The 16,806-nt window shown below is 46.7% G+C and overlaps 1 protein-coding gene across 1 annotated transcript in view; it reads left to right on the top strand.

Moving 5' to 3' along the window:
- Positions 1 to 352: 352 nt before the first annotated feature.
- GCN1 (GCN1 activator of EIF2AK4) overlaps positions 353 to 16,806 on the top strand; it is a gene marked incomplete at its 3' end in the record, with an annotated part of 76,375 nt that continues 59,921 nt past the window's right edge. Inside the window, exons 1-5 of the mRNA XM_080717938.1 lie at positions 353 to 409; positions 5,828 to 5,930; positions 10,444 to 10,507; positions 12,826 to 12,957; positions 13,392 to 13,500. Of these exons, the coding sequence (XP_080574064.1) occupies positions 392 to 409; positions 5,828 to 5,930; positions 10,444 to 10,507; positions 12,826 to 12,957; positions 13,392 to 13,500 (426 nt within the window). The 5' untranslated portion in view covers positions 353 to 391. The remainder of the gene's footprint in view (positions 410 to 5,827; positions 5,931 to 10,443; positions 10,508 to 12,825; positions 12,958 to 13,391; positions 13,501 to 16,806) is intronic.

Here is a 16,806-nt window from a genome sequence, read left to right as displayed (position 1 = left end):
AGCATGCACAAGTTCGAGGTCAGCCTCAGCACATTAGACCCAGCCTCAGCAACTTAAACCCTGTTTCCAAACATAAAACAGAGCCTGGGGTAGCTTAGAGGTAGAGGGCCCCTGGGTTCAAACCCAGCAGTAAAGGGGGGGGGGAGAAGCGGGCTTCCAGGAAGGCCCGCCTGGGGGTGCCCTGTGGACTTGGGTGCGCCAAGCGGCGTAGGGGCTGCAGGCGGTCCCCCCATGTCACAAACCCTCGGACCTGCACAGAGCGCCCGGCAGCCTGGACGGCGGGGCCGCGGCCGCCCTTCCGGGGCGCGAGGCTGCTGACCTCGCCCTGCCGCGTGGGCGCCGCGTGACCCGGAAGCGCTCCGGAAGCCGTTCCGGGGTCAGCGCCGGCAGGATGGCGGCCGACACGCAGGTGAGGCGGGCGGCGGCGGGCCAGCGCGGCCGGCGAGCGGGCGCGGAGCGCGGCCATCGTGCGGGCTCGGCCCGAGGCCGCGGGGCTGGCGGCTGCGGGCGGCGCGGCCCGGCCCAAGGGCGGGTCCGGGCGGCCGCGCTGGGGAGTCCGTCGGGCTCGGGCTCGGGCTCGGGCTCGGGCAGCTGGAGCCTGCGGGGCCTTCCGCCTTTCCCAGTGCCCGCTGCCTTCTCCCAAAGCCCGGGGGCGGTGAGCGCCCGGCCAGCACTGGGTCTTCTTTAAGCCGTGTACTCAGCAAGTATTTGCCAGCACCTACTGTGTGCAGGGACCTACTGTGTGTAGGTCTCTGGGTCCATCCGGATTTGGAATTGTTGGTCGATTTCTGGGAGACCCTGGACCAGTAATTTCACTCTGCCCAAGCTGCAGTCTTTTCGTTTGTACAATGAGGTTGTTGAAGTAGTATCTGTTTTATAAGGTTGTTGGGAAGATTTTCAGTGCGACCAAGTAGGGAATCTGTATTTTGGCTGTTTTTATGAGGTCCAGGCTGTTATTGCTAGGTAAAAGAAGTCTTGACACCCTTGAGTGTTAAGCACCTTGTGCCGGCAGGACTTTGGAAAACCTTTTTTTCTACACCCAGTAGCGTTTGTTTAGCTGGGTTTTAGGATAAAAGGACAATATTAGGGGAAAGAGAAATCAGTATTTAAAGGACAACATGGCTCACTTGCATGTCCAGGTAAGGAGACAATTTTATTTAGTGAGGGTCTCCCATGCCAGAGGCTGATAATTTGTTTAAAGTTTTTTCATACTGAATCCTAGGAAGAAGAGTGTCTCAGTTGTTGGGTATTTTTAGAGGGCATTGGGGGAATAACGTGCTGAATATTTAGCATTAATACAAGCATAAAAGAATCTCTCTAGAGTTCTATTCAGTATGGTGGCCGCTAACCAAGAGTATTTTAGATCGCCAAGGGGCTAACTTTAGGTAAGATTAAATTAAAAGTTCGAGGCCTCTTGGTGCTTAACACAGGCAGTGTTCTTACACTGACTGTACAGAAAAAGGAGGCAGAGTAAGCCTACCCCATAGACACGTCAGACCAGGCTCTGTGCTGGTCTGTATTGTGAATGGGGAGACATGGAGTTGTACAAAAAAAACAAATTTGTTGGGCAAACTAGTGCATGCCTGTAATCCCAATACTTGGGAAGTGGAGACAGGAAGATCTCTGTTTTGAGGCCAGCCTTGACAACTTAGCGAGAACTTGTTTCAAAATAATATAGGACTGGAGGTATAACTCAGAGGTAGAATGATCATAAATTCCTTTTTTTTTTTTTTTTTTTGGTGGTATGGGGGATGGAACCCAGGGGCCTTCTAACTTCGGGCTACACTCCCAGACCTATTTTATATTTTATTTGGAAACAGGGTCTCTTAAGCCAGCTGAGGCTGGCTTCGAACCTGCGCGATCCTCCTGTCTCCGCCTCCCAAGCGCGGGGATTGCAAGCATGTGCCACCATGCCCGGCTATCATAAATTCAATCTCTAGTAATCCTCCCAAAAAACAAGCCAGATTGAGGGGTGCATACTTGTAATCTCAGCCGCTCAGGGGGCTCAGGCAAGACGATTGGAAGTTTGTAGCCAGGCTGGGCAACTAATACCCTGTCTCATAATAAAGAAAAGGCCTGGGGATGTTGCCCAGTGGTATAGCACTTGCCTAGCATGCTTGAGGCCCTGGGTTCCGTCCTCTTTACTGCAACTTATTTTTGTGGTACTGAGAATGGAACCTGGGGGCATTCTACCTCCGAGCCACACCCCCAGCCCTATTATTTATTTATTTATTTATTTATTTATTTATTTTTGCGAGTTTGGGGATGGAACCCAGGTGCATTTGACCTCCGAGCTACAGCCCCTGCCCTATTTTTTATTCTTCATTTTGAAACCGTGTCTCCCTGAGTTGTAGAGGGCCTCACTAAGTAGCGGAGGCTGGCCGCGAACCTTGATCCTCCAGTCTCAGCCTCCCGGATGCTGGGATTACAAGCGTGCACCACCATGCCCGGCTTTTTAAAAATTCTTTTATTTTGAAACAGAGTCTCACTGAGTTGCAGAGGGCCTCACTAAGTATCTGAGGCTGTCCTTGAACCTCGATCCCCTTTTTTCAGCCTTCCAAATGCTGGGATTACAAGCGTGCGCCACCATGCCTGGCAGCAGTAAACTTTTTGAAGCTAGAAAGTGAAGATGAGTAGTAAAGGATTTAGCAGACTCAAGGAAATAAATCAATCCAACAGCTAAGAATCAGTTTGAAAATACACTGCAGAATCTCCAAAAGTTAGGGGTTGATGGTATCCGCTAGCCCCAAAGTGAGAGTGAATGGCAGGGGCTAAGCTAGGAGGACTAATGAAAGCCATGGTCATTTGCAGTCAGGATCCCAGCTTTTAGCAGGGCATGGTAGTGCACACTTATAATCACAGTACCTGGGAGGCTGAGACAGGAGGATCACAGTTAGTGGCCAACCCCAGCTACTTAGTGAGCCCCTGTGCAACTTAGTGAGGCCTTGTTTCCAAATAAAGAATAAACTGAGCCAGGAGTGGTGGCGCACACTTGTAATCCCAGCATTTGGGAGGCTGAGACCAGAGGATCACGGTTTGCGGACAGCCTCAGCTACTTAGTGAGGCCCTCTGCAACTTAGTGAGACCCTGTTTCAAAATAAAGAATTAAAAAAAAAAATAGGGCAGGGGATGTAGCTCGGAGGTCAAATGCCCCTGGGTTCCATTCCCAAACCTGCAAAAAAAAAAAAAAAAAAAAAAAAAAAGAAAAGAAAAAAAAGAATAAGCTGTGCGTGGTGGCACACACTTGTAATCCCAGCAATTGGGAGGCTGAGACAGGAGGATCACAGTTTGTGGACAGCCTCAGCTACTTAGTGAGGCTCTTTGCAGTGCTGTGACTCAGTGAGATCCTCTTTGAAAATAAAGAATAAAAGCCGGGTGTGGTGGCACACGCTTGTAATCCTCGTACTTGGGAGGCTGAGATAGGAGGATCGCACAGGTTTGAAGCCAGCCTCAGTTAATTAGTGAGGCTCTCAGCAACTCAATGACACCCTGTTTCTAAATAAAATATAAAATAGGTCCGGGAGGTAGAAAGCCCCTGGGTTCCATCCCCAGTAACTAACACACACACACACACACACACACACACACACACACACACACACACATAAAAATAAAGAATAAAAAATAGGGCTTGGGGTGTAATCTGGAGGTAGAATGCCCCTGGCTTCCACTCCCAGTGCTGCCAAAAAAGGGGGTATGGGGGTGGGTGTAGCTTGCCCCTGGTTCTATCCCTAGTACCTCAAAAAAGAATCCCAGCTCTTTCCTTCCACATTGGCAAAAGACTGGAGGTTTTCTCTTTGACTACTGGAAAGAGAGGATCACTGTGCTGTGAGCACTAGTGTAGGATCAATATCCAGGGGAATTTTCAGTAAAATAATTCAAGAAGCTTTCTCCCAACTGAAGGATGTATTTCTAGACCAAAAGTTCTCAGCACAGTGGGTGAAAATAGCTTCACAACAAAGTACATTATCATGACGTTTTTTTTTAATTGCGGTACTGGGGATGGAACCCAGGGGAATTCTACCTCTGAACTACACTCTTTCTACCTCTACCCAAAGCAGCTACCTCCTATGATTGTTATGGAGATGAATGAGAGAGAATGTACAGTATTCACTCATCCCAAGCACAAATTGGTTAGTAATACAAACCCACAGGGGAAACATCAGTAGCAGTATCTGTGATTAAAGAAGTCCGGCTCACAGTGGCGCTGAAAGCCACAACACCTGCATTTTTGAAACCAAACCTGAAACCAAAGAGGTCCATAAACCAATAATAAGTCTTTAGCTTTCAGTAGCCATCTGAGTTAATTAGGCCGCAGTCCCCTGTTTAGGGACATAAGCATAAAACCCAGAGAAGGGTAGTATGTGAATACTCCTGAAAACCCAGGAAAACCTGCTTCTTAGTAGTGGAGTCAAGGGTGCACAGAGAAAAGAATAACGCTGATTCTAAATCCCTGCTATAATTCTCATGGCAATGAATAAACTGATGTCCAAATTTTTTTTTTTTTTTTTTTTTTTTTTTTTTTTTTTTTTGCGGGTCTGAAGATGAAACCCAGGGAGGGGCATTCGGCCTCCAAGCTACACCCCCTGCCCTATTTTTTATTCTTTATTTTGAAATCGGGTCTCACTGAGTTGCAAGAGGGCCTCCCTAAGTAGCTGAGGCTGTCTGCGAACCGCAATCCTCCAGGTCTCAGCCTCCCGAAGGCTGGGATTACAAGTGTGCGCCACCATGCCCGGCTCCAAATTTCTGCATAAGTGATTTATGCTGTTTTTTTTTTTTTTTTTTTTTTTTTGGGTGGTACTGGGGATGGAACCAGGGCCTTTCTACCTCCAGGGTACACCCCTAGGCCTATTTTTATATTTTATTTGGAAACGGTCTCACTAAGCTGCTGAAAGCCTCACTAAGTAGCTGAGGCTGGCTTTGAACTTGCATGATCCTCCTGTCTCAGCCTTCCGATTACTGGGACTCTAAGCGTGTGCCACCATGCTCGGCATGATTTATTTATTTATTTATTTTTTTGTGGGTCTGGGGATTAAACCTAGGGGCATTCTACCTCCGAGCTACACCCCCTGACCTATCTTTTTATTTTTTATTTTGAAACAGGGTCTCATTAAGTTGCAGAGGGCTTAAGTAGCTGAGAATGTCCACGAACCACGATCCTCTGGTCTCAGCCTTCCCAATGCTGGGATTACAAGCGTGCGCCACCACGCCCGGCTATGATTTATTGTTTTAAAAAATGTTCTCTACAAGCTGGATTCCCAGTACTTGGGAGGCTGAGACAGGAGGATCACAGGTTAAAAGCCAGACTCAGCAACTTTGGCCACTAGCAACTTGGCAAGAACCTGTTTCCAAATAAAAAATAAAATAGGCTGGGAGTGTAGCTTGGAGGTAGAATGCCCCTGGGTTCCATCCCTAGTACCACAAGAAAGGTTCCAGGAATGCTGTTAAATTCTTTTTTTTTTTTTTTTTTTTTTGGTAGTACTGTGGATGGAACCCAGGGGCATTCTACCTCTGAGTTACACACACCTCTACCCCGAGTTTTTATTCTTTATTTTGAAACTGGGTCTCACTGAGTTGCGCAGGGCCTCACTAAGTGGTACCTGAGGCTGTCCATGAACTGTGATCCTGCTGTCTCAGCCTCCCAGATGCTGGATTACAACAAGCATGCGCCACCACACCCGGCTGTTAAATTCTTTAGTGGGTAAAGGCAGACCCCCTATAACCAAGGATTATCTGGCCCCAAGTATCAGTGGTGCGGCGTGTGCTCATCACACATTGTTTTGTAGCTTGCCTGGTGAAATTTTTTTTGTGGGCTTGATCTTCACAGGTTTCTGAGACACTAAAGCGGTTTGCAGGGAAGGTGACGACAGCCAGTGTGAAGGAACGGAGAGAGATCCTCGGTGAACTAGGGAAATGTGTTGCTGGAAAAGGTATTTATTTGCCGTTATATAGCTTGTGTAATGTCCCATTTGAAAAGTAAAAACAAGCTGTGTTTTTGCTTGAGCCCTGGACCTTCTTTCCCCCAATCTGCACAACTTCTGCCTTCACTTTCTTTGTTACAATGTGCACTCAGACAGCGGAGATGTTTGCTTTAGTGGAGTTTTTTCTTCTAAATGCCAAAGCTTTACAGTTTTAGCTGTTTAACCAGTCTAACCAACAGTCTTTCTTTAGTCTTTGGATACAAAAGCATCTTTGTGACTTGGGGTACCATTTTTCCCAGTGCATATTCACGGAAGCGAGGTGAGTGGATCAGTCCCAAGATCCAGTAAGTTTGGAAGGTGTCGTGTTTTGTCTTTTCTTTTGTTATCTTGGAACAGTCACAACAAGGTGTTTGGACTTTACTAAGTGTTCTTTAATACATTGTTTTCCTTGAGCCTCTCTTTTTTTTTTTTTTTTTTTTTTGGTGGAAAATAGACCTGTTCAGGGTTTGGTAGCACATGCTGAGAAACTGCATGTTAGGCTATCTAGTTATCCCGATCCTGCCTCCCAACGGAGGGATAGCCCTATGACCTACAGGGACGTGTAAGACCATTTTCCCCCTATCAAAAAACCCTCACTTGTTCTTTGAAAAGTTTCCTTTTGGTGTATTTGTTTTACTCTATAGTATGGGTTCTCACAATGTGGTGCCGCGTCTGGCAGTGTCAGCATTAGCATCACCTCAGAACTTTAGTTGGAGAGGAATTCTTAGCTCTACCCCAGCAGTGCAGATTCAGAAAGCCGCGGAGTGGAGCCCAGGCCCTCTAGGAGGCTGCTGAGTTTGCCCGGGTTTGAGAACCGCTGCTCAGAAGTGGGGTCGCCCCTTCTGTTGGCTTCCTTTCTTCTCTTCCACCCTCACTCACTTTCGTTGCTTCTCCCCTGCCCTTGCCTGGGCAGCATACCCAGGCCCGTTAGAGTGGTGTGTAAGACAAGTGAGTTGTTGTGTGTGAGTTTCTGAGAGTTGTGTGTAAGTGCTTTAGCGTATGGATTTTATGACCTCAGAGGTTTTCCTGGTTACTTTCTCAACATGGTTCTTTAGGAAAGGCTGCCCTATGATGACACCAGATCTATACATGTGCTGAGCTTTATGGTTTGACCTCTTCTGCATAACAACTGTCAAACTCTATACTTCCCCTCCCCCCACGTTTTTCTTTTTTTTTTTTTTCCAGTGCTGGGGATTGAACCCAGGGGCATTCTGTCTCCGAGCTATATCCCCCAGCTCTATTTTTTATTCTTTATTTTATTTTTTGCGGTACAGAGGATGGAACCCAGGAGTATTCTACCTCCGAGCTACACCCCCAGCCCTATTTTTTATTCTTTAATTTGAAACAGGGTCTCACTGAGTTGTGAAGGACCTAAGTAGCTGAGGCTGTCAGTGAACTGCGATCCTCTGGTCTCAGCCTCCCGAATTTTGGGATTACAAGCATGCGCCACTATGCCTGACTTATTCTTTATTTTGAAACGGTCTCACTTAGTGCGAAGGGCCTCACTAAGTAGCTGAGGCTAGCCGTGAATCTGTGATCCTCCTGTTTTAGTCTTCCAAGTGCTGGGATTACAAGCATGTGCCACCACGCCTGGCTGTTTTATTTATTTATTTATTTATTTATTATTTATTATTTTTTATTTTTTTGGTGGTATTGGGTTCCTGGAAGCCCCTTTATCTCCGGGCTACACTCCCAGACCTAGTTTATATTTTTTTATTTGGAAACAGGGTCTCTTAAGCCAGCGCTGTTGGCTCCGAACCAGCGCGCTCCTCCTGTCTCTGCCTCCCAAGCGCGGGGATTACAAGCGTGTGCCATCACGCCCGGCTATTTTTTTTATTTTGAAACAGGATCTTGCTAAGTTTCCCAGGCTGACTTCAAACTTGTAATCTTCCTGTCTCCACCTCCAAAGTACTAGGATTACAGGGGTGCACTGCCATGCCCCATTGTCTTCTTGCTTTGAACCTAGAGACCGCAGCAGTCCCTCTTTCAGAGCGTTGGTGTGAGGAGTGAATGGAGATGTGCACGGATGATGGTTCACACACTGCTGGCTGTAGTGTGCTCGCAGGGTCTGTTAGCCGTTATTGCCATTCTCGAAGCTACTACTGTTTCTGGCCACAGCCACTATCACTCTTTGCCTCAGTTGCTGACATGGCCTTAAATCAGATGACCAGGGCAGTGTTGGGAGCTCCGGGGGCTCTGGTCCCTGCACCTCATGCGTCTCTCATCTGTCAAGGGGTGCTTGGAGCATGAGGGATGGTGCTAGCCCTTCTGGCCCCTCGGTGGGCCTCCTGCTCTTGGGGCCATTGTAGCCTGTCTCATACTGCAGGCTGCATTTCCCCGTCAGGCTTCCTCCCTTTTGTCTGCATGCTGTGGTCTGGCATGCAGCACTTGTCACTTGTTGACTTTCCAACACTGCTTACGCTTTTGGTCAACCAAGCTGCCTGCTTCCCACTGACTGGTGACTGGTTTATCTGGATTCCTTTTTATTTTGGGTGGTACTGGAGGTGGGACTCAGGGGCCTTCTATCTCTGGATTATACTCCCAGACAGACCTGTTTTATACTTTATTTGGAAACAGGGTCTCACTGAGTTGCATAGAGCCTCACTAAGTAGCCGAGGCTGGCTTCAACTGCGCGATCCTCCTGTCTCAGCCTCCAAGTACTGGGATTACAAGCGTGCGCCACGCCTGGCTTCTGGATTCCTACTGCTCATTCCTCGCATCTTTTTTTTTTTTTTTTTGGTACTGGGGATTGAATTCAGAGGTATTCTACCTTCAAGCCACACCCCCAGTCCTTTTCTTTTGAAAGGGTCTTGGTAGGTTGCCGAGAGTCTCACTAAATTGCTGAGGCTGATCTCGAACAGACCTGTGATCCTCCTGTCTCATCCTCCCAGGTATTGGAATTATAGGTCACCACACCCAGCTGGTTCCTTTTTCTTCAGGTGGCTTTCAAACAGCACGGCCTGTGGGGATTCCATGAGTTGCTGTGTGAGTTACAGAGCAGCATTAATGAAGTGCCCATGGTCACAGTCCTCCCTCTTCTTACCCTGCTCCTTTGCTTGTGTTGTTAACACCAGTCAGCATGTATTTCCTCTCTCTATCCCCTCACAGCCTACTAATCTACTAGGCCATGCTTAGGGGTCCTTCAGACTTTGAGAAACCATTCCAGTTATAGGTCCTCTTCCCTTTTATGGCCCCTCATGAGCCAGGGTCTTGCTAAGTTGCCCAGGCTGAATTTGAACTTTTGATCCTCCTGTCTCAGCCACCTGAGTACGTAGGACAACAGGCATATACCACCTTGCCTGGCTTGCAGTGGTTTTTTTTTTTTGTTTGTTGTTTTTTTTTGTTTCTGTTTGTGTACTGGAGATTGAACCCAGGGGCATTTTACCTCTGAGCTACACCCATAACCTTATTTTTTATCCTTTATTTTGAAACAAGGTCTCACTAAGTTGGGGAGGGCCCCACTAAGTAGCTGAGGCTGGCTATGAACCTGCAGTCCTCCTCTCTCAGCCTCCTAAGTATTGGGATTATAAGCATGCACCACCACACCCAGTGCTTGCACAGTTGTGTGGTTTTTTTTTTTTTTTTTTTTATGTGGTACTAGGGATTGAGCCCAGGGGCATTCTATCATCAGGCTACATCCCCAGCCCTATTTTTTTATTTTTAAAAAAGAGAGCCTCAAACGGGTGTTGTTGGACATACTTGTAATCCCAGTACTTTGGAGGCTGATACAGGGGGATCGAACAGGTTCGAAGCCAGCCTCAGCTACTTAGTGAGGCTCTCAGCAACTTAGTGAGACCCTGTTTATGAATAAAATATAAAATAGGTCGGGGGTGTAGCCCAGAGATAGAGGCCCCTGGGTTCCGTCCCCAGGAACACACACACACACACACACACACACACACACACACACACACACACAGCGCCTCACTAAGTAATTAGGCTGGCCATGAACCTGTGGTCCTCCTGTCTCAGTTTCTGAAGTACTGAGATTATACCATACCCAGCTTTGCACTGTTTGTTTGATTTTTTTGTGGCACTGGGGATTCAATTAAGGACATTCTACTTCTGAGCAATACCTCTAGCCCAGTTTTATTTCTTACTTGGAAACAGGGTCTCACTAAGTTGCAGAGGGCCTGTTAAGTTGCTGAGCCTGGGGAGTGTCTAGTGGCCAAGATCCTGCCTGGCTGCGTACCTGGCTTAAGCAGGTACTCACTGTGTCTTTTTTTTTTTTTTTTTTGCGGGTATGGGGATGGAACCCAGGGGTATTCAACCTCCGAGCTACACCCCCTGCCCTATTTTTTTAATTATTATGAAACTGGGTCTCACTGAGTTGCAAAGGGCCTCACTAAGTAGCTGAGGCTGTCCGCGAACTGCTGTCCTCAGGTGTCAGCCTCCCGAATGCTGGGATTACAACCGTGTGCCATGACGTCTGGCTTCACTGTGTCTTTTTATTGACCAATCTTTGTGTAATCTTTGGTTTCAGATCTGCCAGAGGGAGCAGTGAAAGGGCTCTGCAAGTTATTCTGCTTGACTCTGCATCGATACAGGTGAGTCCCGGCCAGAATGCCCGTGTCTGGCACACTTTGTACAGAGAGGAGATGGTTAGAGTCTAGGCGTTGGAGCCAGTCTGTCTGGGTCCTCACCTAGCCCGTGGGTTCTGGGCAAGTTACTTACCCTCTCTGTACCTCATTTCCTCTCCTGCATCATGAGGATCACACCATTTTCTTTGTATGGTACTGGGGATTGAACCCAGGAGTATTCTACCTCTGAGCTACAACCTCACCCCTATTTTTTAATTTTTTTACTTTGAAACAAGGTCTTACTAAGTTGTGGAGGGCCTCACTAAGTAGCTGAGTTGGATGTGAACCTGTGATCCTCCTTTGTCAGCCTTCCAAGTCCTGGGATTAGAAGTGTGCACCCGGCTCACCACTGTCTATGTCACACGTGCTTGCTGTGAGTTTCAAAGGCCTGGACCTGCCTGCCTCATGAGTGCTCAGTGTACATACACTGTTATTAAGTGTAAAAAAGCACTTGGCCTAGTTTGAAGCCCTTATAAGTGTTTCATAAGTGGAGGTGCTGACTTTGAACTCCTTTGTTACTTAGTACTGGGGATGGAACCCGGGGCATCCTGCCTCTGAGCTACACTCCCAATCCTTTTTATTTTTTATTTTGAAATAGGGTCTTGCTAAGTGCTGAGGATCTCACTAACTTGCTGAGGCTGGCCTCCAGCCTGTGATCCTCCTGTCTCAGTCTCCCAGGTACTGGGAGTACAGGTTTGTGCCATCACACCCAGCTTGCCTTTATACTCTTTTGGGGCATTTTGCCTCAGGGATATACCACCAGCCCAACCCCACTTTTTTTTTTTTTTTTTTTTTGTGGTACTGGGGATGGAACTCAGGGGCATTCTACCTCTGAGCTACACTCCCAGCCCTATTTTTTATTCTTTATTTTGAAACAGAGTCTTACTGAGCCGTAAAGGGCTTCTTCACCAAATAGCTGAGGCTGTTCGCGAACCTTGGTCCTCCTGTCTCAGCCTCCTAAATACTGGGATTACAAGTGTGTGCCATACTCCTGGCTCAGCCCAACCCTTTTTATTTCTTATGTTGGAACAGGGTCTCTCACTAAGTTGCTGAGGCTGGTCTTTTTTTGGTGGAACCCAGGGGCTTTCTACCTCCAGGCTATCCTCCCAGTCCTATTTTGTACTTTATTTGGAAACAGGGTCTCCCTAAGTTGCTAAGAGCCTCATTAAGTAGCTGAGGCTGGCTTCAAACCTGTGCAATCCTCCTGTCTCAGCCTCCCAAGCACTGGGATTACACGTGTGTGCCACCATGCCCAGCCTGAGGCTGGTCTTGAATGTGCAATTCTGTCTCAGCTTCCCAGATACTTACAGGCCTGTGCCACCATGCCCAGCTTATTTTAACTTTTGGAGATTGAACCCAGTGGGTTCTACTTCTAAGCTATACTCCCAGGCCCTCCTCTTTTTTTGGAGTACTGGGCATGGAACCCAGGGGCATTCTACCTTCGAGCTTCATCCCCAGCCCTATTTTTTATTCTTTATTTGGAAACAGGGTCTCACTGAGTTGCAGAGGGCCTCACTCAGTAGCTGAGGCTGTCCATGAACCTGGATCCTTCTGTCTCAGCTTCCCAGATGCTGGGATTACAAGCGTGTGCCCCCACACCTGGCTCCCCCCACCCTTGTGATACTGGGTATTGAACTCATGGGCATTCTATGTTTGAGTTATACCCCCAGCCCTATTTTATTTCTTATTTTGAAACATAGTCTTGCTAGGTTGTTGAGTCTCACTACTTGCTGAGGCTGTCCTCGAACCTGCAGTCCTCCTCTCTTAGCCTCCCAAGTACTGGGATTATAGGTGTGCACCACCACACCTGATTATCCCCAGTCCTTTTAATTTTTTTTTAAAATTTATTTTGAAACAGAGTCTTGGTAACTTGCTAATAAGGCTGGCCTCTAACCTGAGATGCTCCTATTTGAGATGCCTGTCTTATTTTTATTTTGAGTTATTTTTATTCTAGTTAGGTTTTGAGGGTCTCACTAAGCTGCTGAGATCCTTACTACATTGTTTAGGCTGGCCTTGAACCAGGGATCCTCCTGTCTCGGTCTCCTAAGTACTGGGATTACAGGCCTGTACTGCCACACCCAGCTTCCTTTACACTCTTACTGGCTTATTCACCTACATCAGCTATTTTTAGAACTTTGGGAGGAGGTGTATTCATCTAGTTATTTCCTAACCCATCATCTGTGTCCGCTGGACGATAGTGTAGTCAGGTTTTTCTGTGTTTGGTATAAGTAGCCCCTTCCCTGCCCAAGTCCACGTTGACCTTTTCCCGTCATTGCTCCCTGTAGAGATGCAGCCTCCCGCCGGGCCCTGCAGGCAGCCATCCAGCAGTTGGCTGAGGCCCAGCCAGAGGCCACTGCTAAGAACCTCCTGCATTCTCTGCAGTCTTCAGGGATTGGTTCCAAAGCAGGCATTCCCAGGTAAGAAATAAAGATTGTGGTCCCCTCGGGATTGGTGTAGTCCTGCTCAGGTAGGCTAGGCAGCTGCAGGTGAGCGTCGCCCTGCAGGTGTGAGCACAGCTGACTTGTAGCCCTTGTGCTCTGAAGGGCGCCTGGAGTCTGGCCTCTGAGTACAGCAAGGAGCCAGGATGGCCAGTGCAGTGAGGGGTGCAGGGCTGGGAAGCAGTGGAGGCCAGGCAGTGGCTGGCGAGCTGTCCCCAAGAGATGGGATGTTGGCCAGTGAGGCCTGACTCCTCATCCTGAGTTGTCACGGATGATTTGTGGGGCGCAGCGTTCAAGTCCTGCCTTGCTGGGGAAAGGGAGAGCCCTGCATACACGCAGGGCCTGGTGGTTGTCACTGGTCCTCCGGGTGGAGGCTGCTGCTCTGCTCATCCTGTCCTCCTCTCCCTCCACAGCAAGAGCAGCGGCTCAGCTGCCTTGCTGGCCCTGACCTGGACCTGCCTTCTAGTGCGCATCGTCTTTCCCTCAAAAGCCAAGCGGCAGGGAGACGTCTGGAGCAAACTGGTAGGTTCCCGGGAGGAGCGAGGGCAGCTTTCTGTGCGAGGTAGGAGTGTGTTTAAGGACTCTTGTCCAGGTGCTCTTTCAGGTGCCTGTGATAAGGCACTTTGAATTACCCTAAGACCAGTACCTGGCAGATGGGCACAAGTGCAGCACCACCACATTTACCGCTTTTGAGGCTGGGCGTAGTGGCACACACCTGTAATTCTAGTACCTGGAGGCGGAGACAGGAGGGCTGCAGGTTCAAATTCAGCCTTAACAACTTAGGGAGGCTCTCAGCAACTTAGCAAGACTCTGTTTTCAAGTAAAAAATAAAATAGGGCTGGGGGTGTAGCTTGGATGTAGAATGCCCCTGGGTTCAGTCCTCAGTGCCGCCCTGAAAAAATGCTTTTTGAGCGTCTCTGTGTCAGCCAGGCCTAGGCATCGGGGATGCAGCGATGAACAGGGAAATGTCCTGCCTCGGGCTGTTGTGGAATATGTGACAGACCAGGTGGGGAGCCAGAAAGCAAGAAACCAGATAATGCAGTGTAAATCATTTTGCTTTTTTTCTGGCTCATCATTCCTTTGGACCTCAGTATTGAACTGGCTAATGGAATGTATTTCTTATGCATTCTAGTCCTAACATTCTCTATTCTTTTTTTTTTTTTTTTTTTAATTTTATTTTATTGGTGCACTGTATTCATACATCATAGTGGGATACAAACTTTTGTAGACATACATGCACACATCGCCCAGTCAGCCCCCACCCGATCCCCACCCCATTCTCTCCCCATCCCTCCTTCCCATGCTTGGCTTAGTGGTTGATATCTAGTATTATAGCAATTTATCCAAAATTAAAAATGATAATCTCACATAACAGTTTCATTTGTCTGATACCAAGCGTTTGATGATTTAAAGATAGCATTTCAATATTTATTTTTGCTTTCTTTCTTACTAGAGCATATTTTTTTCTGCTTTTTAGGTGAAACTATCATATATTTATATATTTATTTTTCAGAAAAAAATCTATCCTAATATGGAATATGAATTCTAGATACCCAAAACGATCTTGAAAAAGAACAAAGCTAGCAGATATATATTTTCTGATTTCAAACCATATAAAGCTACAATAATTGAAACAGTGTAGTACTGTTCTAAAGGCAGATATATAGACCATTGGAGTTAAATACAAGCCTAGAGCTAAATTCTTCCCTATATTGTCAAGTTATTTTTGACAAGGTTTCCACAAACATTTGGTGGTGGAAATAATAATCTTTTAACTAAATATTGTTGAAAAATAATAATTACATGGAAAAGAATAAAATTGGACCTTTACCTAATCCCATATACAAGTATTAACTCAAAATAGATAAAAGACCTAAATATAAATCTTAAGACTATAAACTTTTAGGAGAAAATCTGGGTCATAAAACCTCACAACATTGAAATTGGCAGTGATATCTTGGATATGATTTCAATGGCACAGGCAACAGAAGAATATACAAACTCCCTAAAAATTAAAGAAAATATTGTATATCCAAAGACAATGTAAACAGAGTTAAAAGTTACTAATAGAATTGGATAAAATATTTCCAAATGCTATATCTGAAGGTATATTAATATTCCAACTAGAAATCCTAAAAATTAACAACAATAAAGGCAAACAATACAACTTAGAGATAGGTAAAAGACTAACATAAATAATGAATCTCCACAGATAACCAATCTTAGTTGTCTGTTGGATGGAAACTCTTGTTTCTCTGGTTCTGGTGAGTGTTACCTATTTCTTCTTTGTAGTTAATCTCTTTGAGTATTTTCTCTAGCGCTGGTTTTGAAGACATAAATTCCTTCAGTTTCTGTTTGTCATGGAAGCTTCTTATTTCTCCATCTAATTTGATAGAAAGTTTTGCTGGATAGGAAATTTTTGGCTGGAAGTTGTTTTCTTTCAGAGTTTGGAATATGTTACTCCAAGCCCTTCTGGCTCTCATGACTTGGTTTGGGAAGTCTGGAGTGATTCTAATTGGTTTGCCTCTGAATGTCAGTTGGCCCTTTGTTTTTGTTGCCTTTAAGATTCTCTGCTTGGCTTCCACATTGGTCATTTTGACAATTATATGGCGTGGGGATCCTCTTCTCCGATCCTGTCTAAAGGGAGTTCTATAAGTTTCCTGGATCTGTGTATCAACCTCTTGCTCTATATTTGGAAAATTTTCTGCTATTACTTCCTTGAAGAGATTGTTGATCCCTTTGGTATCACTTTCTTTTCCCTCCTCTATTCCAATTATTCTTAGGTTAGCTCTCTTAAGATGGGCCCATATTTCTTCAATGTCAGATTCCTGCTGTTGGATATTTTTTTCTAGATTAGAAACTATGCATTCATTTTTGGATTGCTCATCTTCTAAGAGCGAGATTCTGTTCCCCATGTGGTCTAATCGGTTGTTTGTGCTTTGAATTGAGGCCTTTACTTCATTAATTGCATCCTTTATCTCTTTTTGGCTCTCTCTGAGTTCTTTTCGAAGCACCTCTATTATTTCTACAGTTATTTTCCTGATTTGATCTTCTAGAAATCTCTGATTTTCTGTTTTATCAGGTTCTGATGTTGTGGGGTTGTGCACATTCATTACTCCAGTGTTATTCCTCTTTCCCATGATTTCGGAGGTTTGTGCCTTCTCTGGGTTCTTCCCTTGGGTCACTATGGCTTCACTTAAGGTGCTCTGGATCTCGAGTCTGTATTATCTCAGACCCCACTACTCCTTTACTGGGTTGTATCACAGAGTCTCTGACCCAGGGAGTCGATAGAGGCTCCTTTAAACTATGGGGGGTGCCAGGTTGCACGTTCTCCTATGGTGTGATATCTCTGCCACCACCACTCCCTCACTGGGTCAAGTCCCAGGAGGCCCAATACTGCGATTTCTCCTCTGTGGCCCGCAATTTGACTCACTGTTCTTGAGTACGCAGATGTAGCTGTACTGGACTCGGTGAATTCACTGCTGCTGCCGCCGCCGGTGGCAATATGGCGCCTCTGCCACGCCCTCGGCCATGAGGCTGGCGTATTTTTTCTTCTCTGGTTTTGATTTCCACTCTGAATCCCTGCAGCGTGTGCTAAGCTCAGCCACTGGGAGCTTTAAATGCTGTCTGCGCCGAAAGATCCCGCCTGGCTGTTCCGCAGCGGCTCACCTGGCTTGCTGTAGCCGTCCGTTGAGTTCGCCGCTGCCGCCGGCAGTATGGCGCTGCTGCCGCGTCCTCGGGCGCGTGTGTCTCCTCTGTGGCCCTGAGCTCTGTTCTCAGTCCGCTTTCTCTCTGGAGCCTGGTGGTTTTTTTTGTTTTTCTGGTGAT

This window comes from Muscardinus avellanarius (assembly GCF_963383645.1).
Source record: "Muscardinus avellanarius genome assembly, chromosome: 21".
NCBI lineage: Eukaryota > Metazoa > Chordata > Mammalia > Rodentia > Gliridae > Muscardinus > Muscardinus avellanarius.
The sequence above is the reverse complement of the archived record's forward strand: the minus strand, read 5'-3'. Positions and strand labels throughout refer to the sequence as shown.